Source organism: Pungitius pungitius, chromosome 17, assembly GCF_949316345.1.
Source record: "Pungitius pungitius chromosome 17, fPunPun2.1, whole genome shotgun sequence".
NCBI classification, from domain to species: Eukaryota; Metazoa; Chordata; class Actinopteri; order Perciformes; family Gasterosteidae; genus Pungitius; species Pungitius pungitius.
In genome coordinates, this window is record NC_084916.1 from 9,201,794 (window position 1) to 9,216,168 (window position 14,375).

Sequence of the window (14,375 nt, forward strand, 5' to 3'; positions counted from 1 at the left end):
GGCATTATGTGCCCCGTTATATTGTTTTATTGTGTGGTTGGTTTTCATGCAAGACCGCAGCATTTCAATGTTGTAACCTAAGTATATACGTATACTTGTATCAGAGATGCAATGTATATTTCATGATAAGTAACCATATATTGTGTGTAAAATGGATGCATTGTATGTGAAAATGTTTTAATTCGTCGTAAGTATATATTGTCAAATACACCATCATAGATTTCAAGTTTCTAAACCGTCTGCAGCGAGTAGACTGCGCAGTACTCGTCTGCGCAGGCTCACGGACAGATAGCAGCGCAATGCACCATGGGACTTCCTTTCTCTCCGAGGCCATATTGGAGTTAACTCACTGTAAGAAGAGCTCTGGGTTTTCTGATTAAAACTACCCGGGATTTGTTCAATTTAACATTGTTCTACCATCCAAACAATAACGAAAGTCTTCTCCTTCCCCCCTCTCGACCGCAGGTTGGCCGGTCAGGACTAACCCGCAAAAATGGTGGCCGCAAAGAAAACGGTGAGTGGCGTTGGCCCGTTCCTCGTTGCACGCGCTGCTATACGGCCAGCCTTCACGTGGAGACGTGTTTCTGTCAGGGCCTGCTAGTTAGCATTGTAGCTCCCGTGTTAACGTATTATTGAGACATGATGTGCATGTGTTTTTTGTTAAATGAATTCGACTGTAATTGTATGAAAGCATTTGTCGATCGTCAACCCGTCGACCCATTACTTCGTCGATGAACTCTTGTCCCCCTAGTACTGTAAGATTATAAACTCAGCGTAGCTAATGCTAGCCTGCTAACGTAAAAGCTAACATTTTTGTAATTTTGTTGTCAACGATTCCTGCTAATTGTACGTTAAATACGCATCACACATCACGTCCTCCGTTTGATCATTGTTTAAACGGTGATTGTAGTATTCGCACGGCTTTAAATTAACACAGCTCTGAATAAAACCGTGCTTGAAACGTGACGTTAGCTATAGGGTTGTCACTAACTCAAGATCTGTGCATTTGTCTGTTCAGAAAAAGTCCTTGGAGTCTATTAACTCCCGTCTCCAGCTGGTGATGAAGAGTGGAAAATACGTCCTGGGCTACAAACAGTCCCAGAAGATGATCCGTCAGGGAAAAGCCAAGTTGGTTATCCTGGCCAACAACTGCCCAGCCCTCAGGTAAACGACTGATAAATACATTACATGTATTATATTACGGTAAACAAATGTCTCTAATGTTCGCTGTTACGTAGTAACACGAGCGTTATGTGACAATGGCTCCATATGGTTGAAAGGAAATCTGGCATCAACTATTGGCATACTGCATTCACTGGGTGCTGTGTGTAAAGTTGCACTGCATAAAACCGGATCATTTTTGTGCCAGTGATTTCTGTTCTTATATCTGCTTTGACTCACATTTCTCTTCTGTGTATATCCTGTTCAGGAAATCTGAGGTTGAGTACTATGCCATGCTGGCCAAGACTGGTGTCCATCACTACAGTGGAAACAACATTGAGCTCGGCACGGCCTGCGGCAAATACTTCAGGGTGTGCACACTGGCCATCATTGACCCTGGTGAGTACCTACTCATGACATGATGGTGCAGTAGACACAGGTTTAATAGTGTCTAAGCTAATCAGTTTGACTAAACTGGTCTATCAAACACTGCATTTCAGTGATTCATGGCAGAATATTAATTTGCATACAAGGAACACGTTGAGCGATATGCTGTTAGTATTGTCTTACCCACATTGGCCTTTGTCATATCTATTTAAGATACAGGGAGGTCAGAGTAAAATATTCTGTTTATCATGTAATTTGTTATTTATGTTTTTTGGTATCTTTTAATGTCAAACTATTTGGTTGCAGGATTTCTTGTGTTAGACAGGTGAAATGGGTAATAGCCAGATCTGTGACGTTATATAACCCGAAACCAGTTTGTCAATGCATTTACAAATCTTAATTCAGGGCAACAAATAGCGCAGCAAAAATGTCTCCATTAACCTTACTTTGAATATTTTGAATAATATATTAGCTGATGTTTGATAAAAACGCTATGAATAGTCTCCGTCCATTGATTCCTGTTTGAATTTCTGCCTTATTGGACATACTCAGATTCTGGTCCAGTCTAAGACTAGTAGTTACCAAGATTAACCTTTCACTGCCAAGTTGAACTGCCTGTGTTCTGTGGATATTTCATCAATGCTCGGTAAATTTTTCACTTTAATGTAATTGGAGGACGTAATCCAAAATCCCAAAGGAGCTGTTCTATGCAGAGGATCTAGTTGATTCTTTGTGGCAATGTTCATTTTGATCTGACTGACTTTTTTTAAATTTTTTCCAGGCGATTCTGACATCATCAGGAGCATGCCGGACCAGCAGCAGCCACCCCAGTAGAGCTGTTCCCCCACCCCGTTGTTATAAATAAAGTCGGTGTTAACAGTACATGCTGTTGTTTTTCTTTACAATACAGATACTCCACTGTTGGGAGACTTTCAATGATGCAAGTAGCCACCAGAGAGCATCAGTGTCCTCTAGACATTCTCAGATGAGGTCATTCTGTTTACCTTTTTAGATATCTGTGGGATTTCCTCTTGTTTCTGTCGGACTGTTAACCATATGGGATTTATAAGCAGAACTACGGGAAATCTTTCTGGGAATCAGATTCAAAACAGTGGGTCTTATTTCTTTCCTAACCGTATCCCCGTTGAGCTGCATTAGCTGCATCCTGTTGACAGTGAGAAAGTATGGCTGCTGTCCTTCCCGAGGTATTAGAGGCTTTAGCGTGTGTCTGCCCCTGTCACACATGCTGTTCAAGTCCTCTGGCTTCAGTGAGAATATATTAACCAATACTAGAAGCAGGGAACAAAATGCTTTGCTGCTATACAAAAACATTTTCAGCCATGGAGCAAAGAAAGATGAAGAAAATCTTAGTTTGATCCGAATTGGGTCCTTAAATAAACCTTAAATTCTTCAATCCAAATTGGGAAGTATAAATAGAAGGCTTTCGTTTGACCTATGAGCTAATATAAGACTTAAGAAATCCACTAACTCAAAATAACCACTTGAAGTGGATGTAGGACATTTGTTGGTGGTAAAAGAAGCTGTTCTCACACCACAAGTAGGATAAAAGGAATTTTGGCGCTCTGTTAAATACAAGACTTCAGTCATTAAGCGTTTACATTTAGGTTAATTTGAGAACACATCAAATGTAACCAGTCAAAAACCGCTAGATAATGTTTGTTTACCAGAAATAGCAGTCAGCAAAACTGAATACCAGGATTTGATAGTTTACTGGTACTTCAGATTGAGACCAGATGTCAGTGCCATTGGTTTACGTTGGAAACTGATAAATCATCCCAGAGGTATAAGCCGTCCATCCAGTGGTTTGGCCCAGTTTTTTCACTCACTGCTTCTCTAAGCTGTTTTCTTGATTCCCAATTAAATTGAATGAAATCATCCCAGATGATCTGTTTCGTGTGTGACAGATGCCCTGCGCCGAATGAGGACTAAAGAGGCCGGCGAGGAGGATTTGAATTATCAAGCAATAACAACCTGCACCATAAATAGAACTACAGCATCCTACAACAGACATTAGTTTGTGTATACTGTTTTTGGTACTGATTATTTTAGCTGATCCCAAATTATATTGTCTCCAGTTCATCTAGCACAAAATTGAGTAAAATGTAATCCTACTCACAAGGCAACCGAGTATTAAGCCTTATTGTTCAAGTAAAGTCAATATTGAACATTTCTCGCCATGGTAACATTATTTGAGGATTAATAAAGTATATATCTAACAAACAGAATGGCATATGACCCCAGCGAACATTTACAGGGTGCTAATTGCTTTGTGTCTCACTGACAGCATATTATATAGAAAGTTTGAAATATTCATGAGACATATTTAGTACATTTATTACTCTGTCTAAGTGTACAAACTATCTTATGTATTTGTAATCTTTATTAATATCCTAGAAAGTGTAGTTACAAGAACATTGCGTATGACAACTTCAAGGCTCTTGGGGTAGAACTAAATTTTCAGGGAGGTCGGAGGTCTGCTCATCCGTCCTCTCACAAACCTCTGATATCACTGTACAACCCCATATCGGCACCCAACAAGCAAGAAAAGAGACAGAATGGGATCTGTTTGGTTGCCTCCTGCCCCGTCCCAGTGGCTGGAGGTGAGCGGGTTTGTCCGGTGGCTGCGGTCAGACCCCAGCGTCCGTTTTGAGGCCTTTGGGTCAATCCTTGTTGATCTGCCAGCGTGTTCTTCTCCACTGAGGGATGCTGAGTCTCTGAGGGCAGCACGGCGTGTCCGCATCAGCACCTCAGTCAGTCACAAATCAGGACCGTTTCTAACAAAAGTGTTTTTTATGCTGCTGGTTGCATTTGCATTTTTAAAGGTCCTTTTTAAAATAACATAATATAATAAATGTTTCAGTTAAAACAAATCAACCCAGTCAGTTCTTAGTGAACGACAGGGAGATGCATTTGTTTCTTTTTCTCAAATGCCAAGACCCAGACACTGCATTTTAAATATCATTTTAGTTTGTTTTGTTCCCAATAACTCCACGTGCAGCAATTCTCAATCCCAGTTTAGCCAAAGTACATTTAATACTAATCCCCAGGTCCACGAATGCAAAAGCGTTTTCACAGGGCAGCCCAGGTGACAACGATCAGGTTAACGGTGGTGCTCTGAGGCTCCTGACATTCTGCATGCTGGAGCCATCATTAGTGTCATTAGAGACACCTGTGTGTGCGCTGAAAAACTTTAATAATTCCTTTTGGAGAAAAGTTAAAAAACAAAAAGAAGAAGGTGAGAACTGTTGACTCAATGAAGCGAACCCGAATCAGACAGGGGCTGATTTAGCTTTTTATTATTCAGAATTGAGGACATGAGCTTGTGCAGATCCAACAATAGGATTTGTTTGAATGGAAAGCAATGGAGAACAGTCTTGGGAGTGATTCTAATAAAATGAGACATCGTCCATCCAATTGATACAGATACTGTACAAGCCTTTCCGCTAAACCCTACAGCTGAAATCCTCCTCCAGTCTCCTATCGGACACATCACCCACTGACAAGTTGATGTTACAGACGGTTCTATCGTCCAGAAGCTGGCGGTGGATTGTGTTTAGAACCACTCAACTACGGCAGACTGCCCAGAAGGTGAATACTAAAAAAACCCACATCAGCTCCCGGTGAGCTCACGCTGGCTTTAAAGTGCAATGTTTAGCTATGTTGGATTTGCAACAGCAGTGGTCATAATTCACACAGGAGAAAAATGACAAAGGGGCCAACAAATGTCCGGCTACATTGTTAAATACAGTATTAGAATCAGTTGTTGAATGCACTGTTGTATAGTGTGGAATCGATAGGAAATATTACTTAGCAATTATAGGAAAAAATGGGATTCGGTTTATCTAATATTGTTTATTCCATTAGTATTCCTCTTTATCCTCTGACTAGTTCTAAGCAAAAGACAAACATCTAGTTCCGACTACTGTGAATCGACTTTGTGCTACTACGCTAAGCTAAATCACTGCTTCAAATTCCCGGCCATCGTTAATTTCATTAAAAGGTCACCAGCACAGGAAATATCTCAACACGACATCACTGCACGTGCAAAGGAAATGTTACCACATATAAAAGGAACCAGGAGTGACATCACGACGTCACACATAGCGCTCAGGCACACACACAAACACACGAGCGGTCTCTGCATGTACAGCTGCATGTTTTTGCGCCGCCTTCATAGGAAAATGCCCTCAGCCTTCATAGAAAATGCCCTCAGTCCAGCCAAGTTAGCGCACCTACAAAGATCCGATTATACACCGTGATACGTTCAAAAAAAGAAGCAACAAAGACACTAACGATGCTGCTGCAGCTCAACGAGAACACGACACAGAATCACTGTCACACACTCTGTGTCTCACATTTCACCGTCTGCAGTGTGAGACACATCCATGTTTGCATGCTTCAAACGACACGGATGTCCTTCTCGGCCTTTGAGACGTCGGAACAGAGAGGAAGGCAAACTGGAATATCGGGGGTTGAGATGGACGGGTGGACGAGGTTTCGCCTGCGGGCCGTTGGTGGGTCACATGTCTACAGACGGCGTGTTACGTGGACACAAAGGACACCGGGCGGGGGAGGACAAAACCTTTTCCCCCTGCAGGAATAGCTACAGCGTATGACATCACAAAAGGAAAGCCTTCGCCCACTCACTTCTTTCCCCCCCCCTCAATTTATGCCGTTATACAAAAATGTCATACAAAAATACCTTGTCATTACATTCGACAAAGGGAATTGTCAATTTCTGGAAAAAGTGCTCTTGCATAACTGATGGTGTACATCGCTTCTCTCTCTCTCTCTCTCTCTCTCTCTCTCTCTCTCTCTCTCTCTCTCTCTCTGTGTCTGTCTGTCTGTCTGTCTGTCTTTGGGGTGGGTTTGCTGACAAAGACTAAGACCACGAGGGAGAGTCACAGTATCGGGGGATTAACAGTTGGTGGCCAAACCGGTACACGTTTCACTCAAAGAAAAGTGCGAATTAAGTTGGGACAGAATGTTCAGGAGGGGAGGGGGGGGCTGAGATGGATGCCAGGGGGGACAGATGCTGCCAGGAGGGAGGGCTGGTAGCGACTTGAGTTGCTGTGATACTGTCCTTGTGTAGGACAGAGGAAACGAGGAGGCAAGGAAAAGCGAGAGCATCGCGAGTGGGGGGGGGGGGGGGGGGCAATACTGGCTCAGGGTCAGGCTAATCTAATTAGAAGTTGGCAGGAATTTGAGCCTCAGAGACTTTTGTCTGTTTTTCAGCTTGTCCCGGCCAGCGCTGGGGTCCTAATGTCGGAGGAGGGAGACGTGTTCGGAGTATGGGCTGTGGGGGACGTCTCTCACGCCTCCATATACTGGGGAGGGGGATCCTTCGGTGGTATGGCAAAGGCCTCCTCGTACGGGGGCAGCAGAACCTGAAATACAACAAAGATACCCAGGAGGGAGTCTTTCAGTTTCAAAGCATCCCTCAAATATATCATATACAGATATCACATTAAAAGAGATACAAGACACTCAAATAAAAATGGCTGCATATTGAGAACAGGAAGTGATTTCAGACATAGCCCCAGGTTCCTTCTTCTTCATACTCTTCACTCCATCCCCACACAGGGCGTTTCCAGCAGCACCGGTAACCTCCACACACGCCCTCAGAGGTCAGTTTGCCATCAGTTTTATCTCTGCAAATGGTGTTATAAAATCACCACTGCCGCCAATTCAGTGAGAGAGAGAGAGAGAGAGAGAGAGAGGGAGAATATGCTCCGAGGGGACGGATTAGTGGAGCGGCCAGGGAGGCCCGCCGCACACAGCACTGGGAGGATTTGAAATGAGGCGGACAAGCAGACAATTATGTAACATGTCCAGAAAAGGAGAAGAGGATGGACAGAGACATAAACAGCGAGGAAGGGGCTGGGGGGCATTGGCGGCAGAGGGTGCGGGGGCCGGGGGCGGGTGACCCTTTTGAATTTTAATGGCGTTTACATAAAAGCACGGCAGATAAGCAGCGGTGCTTGATGTTGGAGGCAGTAAAAAGCCATTTAGACGCACTGCTGGCTCTCTAATAGTAAAAATAGATGCGGCGCTCTATATTCATTTGGCTCTCTGTGAGGAACGCAGGGATGAAGCCATGTTGTCCCCGTTCATGCTATTTGTTGCATTTTAAAGACGTCTCTAATTAAAATTCAGCCTGTGCTGTGGCCTTGGCTTTGACCTAGTTTCCTCCGTTGTTGGCTACTCTGATTTGGCCCAAAACACATTTGCTAAAATATTAGGTCCATAAGAGTCCTGATCGACACATAACCCACGTTTCGCCCCATAATACACAACAGGACAGCCTTTAGTTTAGTTTTTGTGCGTGGGACGAAGGGAGACACGGACGAGGTGCTGCGCACCGAGACAAAAGCTCCAGGGAAACAGATTAACGCCTCCTGTGTCAGTGGGGAGGATTACAGGCGGACGGACGAATGGAAAAAAACCGTGACCACGCTAAAGCCCAGTGAGTCACCACCGACAGGGGACGAAGCGGTGATGGACGACATCCAGCTCCGATCAGCCAATCCCACCTCGGCACGACCTACACACAGCGAATAACCTGCTGACTGAGAGGAACCGGTCTCACCTTCCCAGTTCTACTCATCGTTTGCAACACATCTCCTAAAGTGATGCGTGTAGGCTAGGTCATTCTGGTGTTTTTTCCAATGATTAATGAATGGTTGTAATACAACACATAGCATCTTCACGTATGTATGTAGGGTCTGTGACTGGACAGATATTCTAGCATTGATGGGGATTTTATGGCTGCATCTCACTAACCTGAACCTCATGGAAATGGAAAGTTATTTGATTTTAAAAATGACTTGTTTGTCACAATAAAGGCATTTAAATAAAATGTTTTTTTAATACATAGAATGTAATTAAATGATGCAGATGATAAAAGCATCATTTTTTATTATATTATATTATTGATTATTTTCCTTCCGCGTTACATAGATTCATTTAACTTCTCAAATATGAGGTTGAGGTCAGCGAGGTTGTTTGAGAATTTGCATTTAATATTTAACTCTCAGATCTCTCTCTCTCTGGCTCTAATTTGCTGCTCTATGCACAATTCACACTACATAATCATAATGGTGCATAAAGTAATGCCTGCAATCCTTACCTTGTACATTTAGAGGTATCAACTCATTGAGCTGCAATAACATACAAAAGCAAATTGGTTCACAGCTGAACATATAATCCGACTTTAATCGCTTTATTGTGACAAGTGGGGTCATTTTGGGCTTTTTTTGTCCCCATGTTTGATACCTGCAGGCCATACACAACCACACATTTTGTTAAGGAGCAAATACCTTGAATTTGGCCCCATTTATTATACTGAGGCCAGGCAAAGGGCTAAATAAAAATTAAAATCAAAAACCTATATCAAAATAATAATCCCGAAATGAACCGGAAGTTTCTAAGCCACCAGAATAAATCAATGCAGCACAAGTTCAATTAAATAACGCCCCGAGTGGGGGTTATTTCCAGTGCGTCCTTGAGGCGAGGACCTGTAGGGGGGTGCGATTACTCACCGTGGTGTCATTGGTGGTGACATAAACCAGGACTTCTGTGGTGCCCCTGCCGCTCACGTATCTGTAGCAGTTCCACACGCAGGCAATCAGGTAGGCCTGTCCACAGATAGATAAAAACCACACGATGACCTTCATCCACATCATCATCATCATCATTCCTGTGGCTGCTCATCCTTTCATTGAGGTCAGGGATTCTGACGCATCGTATCACAATCTGATAAAGACTGGGATGAACTACCTTTGCAACAAGGCAGACAGCGATACATGACAGCTTGAAACAGTTTAACAAGCTTTTTTTTGGTCGTCCTACAACATTTCAGTCGAGGCAACTCCCCGACCCTTTCAGTGCAACACCGACCATCCGGCCCATAGAATTCCTATTTCTGTATCCGTCCAACCATCTGTGTGCACATTTTTCTATCTGCCGCATCCCCCTTTTCTCTCTCCAGCTCCCCTTCTTCCTGCCTGTCTCTATCCGTCATTTATGCTGAGTGCAGTCGAGAGGAGGATATTGGCGTCAGCAGGTGTTGCCTCTGTGCTGAGGTTTCAGATGTGGCCCATTTCCAGGGAAACCGGCTCGACTATCATCACCACAGTAGCGTAAGTATACTGTATGTGCAGCCTATCCATGAACATGGGATTCTATTCATTTAGCTTGGCAACTTTAAATATGACATTTATATTTTCTCTTAAAAGTAGTACAACTAACCCATAAATGCGCTCTGCCTGAGACACAATAAGTCCAGCAGTTATCACAAAAGCCCGGCTCTGGCTTTGGATGTCTGCCGAGAACATTTCAGATCTGAGCTTGCAGGAAAAACAACCTGATTTGATTGTACAGATGACTGGAGCTTTCCATCCCATCTCGCCTGGGAGCGCCAAAGCATAGCTTCGCCCAGAGAGCCGTCCATGCATTAAGGGGGAGCTGGCTGGACAGGAGCCTGTTCCCTGTTGTCCCTGACCTGCTGCTCTCTGACTGTGTGATGAATCTCATGAAAAACATCAGAAACTGGATTGTTCACAGTGGCAGATTTATCACACATGCCATGTGGTTCATACTGCATGAGATGTGCACAGTGTGAACCTTAATTGCTTTAATCACATTGCAGCATGACGAGTATATCTATTTAAAAAAAAAAGGCATTTCAGGGAACAAATGCTCAGTGTGTGGATGTAATGTGTCGCATCATTAATTCCCTTTCAAATATACTATTTTCTATTCATCTATTGAGACATTAATGAGATGGGTGTCATACATTCATTTACAAAATCCAGCTCCAAGAAACGGCCAAATATCGTCTGAATCTGCGGTGTTAAAGAGACTCCGTGGGCTCACCTTGAAGGAGAGGATGCAGCCAATGAAGAGGAGGACAACGAAAATTAGGCACACGTTGTTGGTGGACATGATGTCCTCTTTGTAAGGGAATGTCCCCGGCTGGAAGGGATAGAAATCAAGATAACAAAAGTCATAAGATTTTAAAAAAAAGACAAGAAGTGTTGTAGCAGAGGTATATAAATGAAGTGGTATAGTACAGTTTCAGTATAGTTATTAAAAGCAACTATTGAAGAGAAAGAGTCCTCACCAGCTGCTGGAGGTAATCCTGCACCGTGTTGGGATAAACAACCACACTGATGGCTACCAGTGTGTTGAGGGCAAAGTCAAAGATTTGGTAGCAGAAGAACGGAATGATCCAGGCAGCGTGTTGCTATGTAGGAGACATCCAGAATAGATGAAGAAAGTCAGAAAAAGGTCAGCTTTATCATCAAAGTCAGAGGTCCGTTTAAATCTCATTGTTTACCTTGTAAGCACCATACGTTGCCATGCCACATATGAGAATCATGAGCAGGGATATCGCAGTGGCAATGCAGATATCTGTAGAAGCAAAACACAAAATACAGAACAATGTGGGAACAGATAATCTACTTGAGAACCTGCTGTAATATTTCTCTTGAACTCTTGAGCCTGATGACCTAATCCAAAGGTGAGGACATGGATTGGAAAAAACTAAGCACCTTAAGTAACCTTGCTATTTTTAGCATGCAATCTGTTCGGAGAATAACAAATTACAAGATCAGCAGCATGTTAGTAATTGTCTGCAAGATGTGCTGAATATGACCTAATGGAACAATGTCAATGTCGCCAATGTCACCGATCTACGGACATCCAGTTAAAACAGGATATCTGCTTGTGTTCGCTTTGTGAGCGCTTAGTGTTCTCTTGTGAAACAGGGGGATTTCATGTTGGCATGAAAACGTTACCATTTTCCATGATGAACTGAGAAGAACTTGTGCAGATCATCAGGATCACAGCGACTTTGCCTCGAACAGAACTGATACTGTGTTAAGGCCGAGGGAAATGATGATACTCTTCCATCTTAATCCCCCGCCTTGCCACACACACCCCGGATACAACGGCACATCTTGACACACACACTAAATATAAAATATAAAAAGAAGTGCACTGTCGCCCACAAACACGTCGCCCGAGCAACGACGCCGTCGGGCAATACGGCGTCCGATAGAGAGTCACAGCTCTGGTGTTCCACAGGCAGATGTGATGATGATTTTGATAGCTGCCGGAGGGGGGAATACCGAAAACACGCGTGCACACTGACGTGTTCTGCATGGAGCCGAGTGGACTCAGCTGCGTCTGTGCTCAGAGCAGCAGCGTGAGAAAAGGAGACGAGAGTTCAGAGCGGCAGAAACACACGGAGCTACGAGGAGATGAACACAAACAACAAGGCCACGGCATTGGATGTTGTTACTGTTTTTATTAGGATGTGGCTTGGATTCGTACTCACGTTCTTGGAACGTAATCGTGCCTTTTTTGGACAGAATGTTATTCAGAGGGTGAAAGTAGTTTTTATTTTTTGGTGGTACTATGATACAGGTTTAATTTCACTTAGCCTAATTATTTATTTATTTACTGTATTATAGTCTACTTATCGAGCATTCACTAGGACTTCTTACCACTCTAGTATCACTCTGTAACCCACCTGTATCTGTATACATGGTATACAGTGGTATGTGATAATTTATCACTTACCACTATCTTGTTTTTTATTATCCTCCTCTTCCTTTCTCTTCTTCCTTTTCTGGCTTCCTGAAGCATAATTCCGCTTCATGATGACTGCCGACCGACGAGGTTTTGTATTTTGCCAGCAGCACAGATCATGAGAGGGGCCCCTTGAGGGGGATCCCGATAACAGTGTCATTGCACTTTACTGCATTGACTATCAAAGGGGCGCTCACAGTTTGTCGTTGCATTTTATTCTTAACCAGTCGTTGTCTTGGGGCCCCAAGCCAGCTCGGCTTACTTTCACCACTGATGTTATTTAACTTAAACATTTCAGAAATAGTGCATTATTTACTATACAGGCTAATTCAACATGTATTTGTAGAAGACTTTTGACAACACAATTTCTCCTTCTACAACAACTCCAACAAGAAGTTCTTCCCTCCAATCATGTGCACCTTTTTTACTTCTCACGTAGAACAATGAGCGTGCCTCATTGAGGACGTCTAACCCGACACAGCCCGTCAGATACGTAACACTCGGGCAGGATTCGCTGCACTCACTTGCATCGTCCATGACATCGATGTCGGTTCCCAGCTCGGAGCTGGTGAGGTGGTAGCGGTATTGAACGGGGTCGTTGAGAGCCGACAACAGGATGAGTAGGACCACCGCGTTGATGAGCTACAGGGGGGGAGATAAAGATCAATGTTGACGTTACATTTCATTTCCCCGTTCTACGATCCTGGGTTCACTTTCAGAAAGAAAGGGTCAGATGGACCGAGAGTTTTTGTTGAAGTGATTAAAGGAGCCGAGATGAAGAGGCTTTTGAATGAGTTCCTCTTCATGATGTGATACAGTCTGATCTGTTGTGCCGAACTCCCGATCAAGCAACTCAACCTGTTATTGTTCTTATTAGTATGTACTTCGCAGGTACCTTTCTTTATTAAATAGTAGAGTGGTCAGAAACAGCAATGACTGGTCCTGTTCCTTGATTAGTAGTCATAGAGAGGGAAAGGTCAGAGGTCAGGGATCTAACGCGCTTACTGAACTACTGTTTAAATGTGGGGTTACCCCTGGTTAAAAACAGAAGCCAACTCTATATTAATATCAAGTTATTATTTCAGCACATAAATAAATACATATATTTCATCAAATACAGAGGTGACGACAAAATCTCTATATAGAAATAAATATGTCGGTTTTGTCATGTGCGCACATCTGCATTTGATTAAAATCCATCTATATGCCCCAATAGAAGGCACGATCTGGAAATGTGCCAGTCGATTAATTAATCACCGCTGTACAGTTCGCATGTAACGTCGGTCACGTGATCTAACGGCGGTCACGTTACATCCACCGAGAACCAGAGGACACCCTTCAAAATGGCAAATCACGAATGAGTAACGGGGAAAAAAAACACAGCGGTAACTTCTCCGCTGTGACAATTGATACTTTGAAACAAACTGAAACACATTTAGCGTGGACGGTTTGTGGTCACGTGGAAGGAAACCCTCGCTTACCATGTACCATATCCCCAGAATAATGGTGCCCGTCCGGACATGGCAGCAGAGGCAGCAGCTCGTCGAGTACCACCGGTCCCACGGAGAGATCATCCTTAATCCTGCTCCGATGCTGGCGTTATTTCATCAATGCACGACCCCTTCCAGAGCCCCCTCCTCCTCCTCCACGGCCAAGTGAAGCAACTATTCCACGCCGCGACGACAACGGTGGAAGCGCGCCGCATGCAGCGAGTGTTCGAGACGTTGTGCACCGAGTGGATCCACAGAGAGCCCTTAATCTGCCTCTGGAGGAGGAGGGGGGAGAGGGAGGGGGAAGAGGGGGGGGGGGGGGGGGTGATCCGAGGGATGGAGGGATGCCAAACGCTTTATAATCACACAACGTATTCAGTGCAGCTCTTACGTGGGGCTTTTCATTCAAAGCCTCCGCGTCTTTTTTGTCAGTGTCTGATTTTGAACTAGGAGACTTTCAGTGGTCCCTAAAATGTCCATCGACCCTTCTAACACTCACAATGTTATTACTGGGGTAGTTTGATGGTGGGAGGTGACTTCTGTACATTCAATCTAAGTCAGTGTCATTTCAATAACTCACCATTGTTTATAGGGATCTAGTAGAAGATGAGAGACGTGATGTTCTTTAAATCCTTTAGTTACATTTTGAAGTGTGGCAGGATGGAATTGCTCACATATGGTATTCGGGGTGGAACTCGATACCATCAACAAGAATAATAA

The 14,375-nt window shown here is 43.7% G+C and overlaps 2 protein-coding genes across 2 annotated transcripts; one reads left to right on the forward strand and one right to left on the reverse strand.

Moving 5' to 3' along the window:
• Positions 1-258: 258 nt before the first annotated feature.
• rpl30 (ribosomal protein L30) lies at positions 259-2,419 on the forward strand. Its single transcript, XM_037475078.2, has 5 exons — positions 259-351; positions 466-514; positions 1,019-1,164; positions 1,430-1,560; positions 2,330-2,419. Exons 2-5 carry the CDS (start codon positions 494-496, stop codon positions 2,380-2,382), a joined length of 351 nt encoding a protein of 116 aa, XP_037330975.1. The 5' UTR covers positions 259-351; positions 466-493; the 3' UTR covers positions 2,383-2,419.
• Positions 2,420-4,848: 2,429 nt separating this feature from the next.
• laptm4b (lysosomal protein transmembrane 4 beta) lies at positions 4,849-13,893 on the reverse strand. Its single transcript, XM_037474790.2, has 7 exons — positions 13,647-13,893; positions 12,690-12,807; positions 10,910-10,983; positions 10,694-10,816; positions 10,447-10,545; positions 9,111-9,206; positions 4,849-6,956 (listed from the first exon to the last, which is right to left on the reverse strand). Exons 1-7 carry the CDS (start codon positions 13,737-13,739, stop codon positions 6,882-6,884), a joined length of 678 nt encoding a protein of 225 aa, XP_037330687.2. The 5' UTR covers positions 13,740-13,893; the 3' UTR covers positions 4,849-6,881.
• Positions 13,894-14,375: the final 482 nt, after the last annotated feature.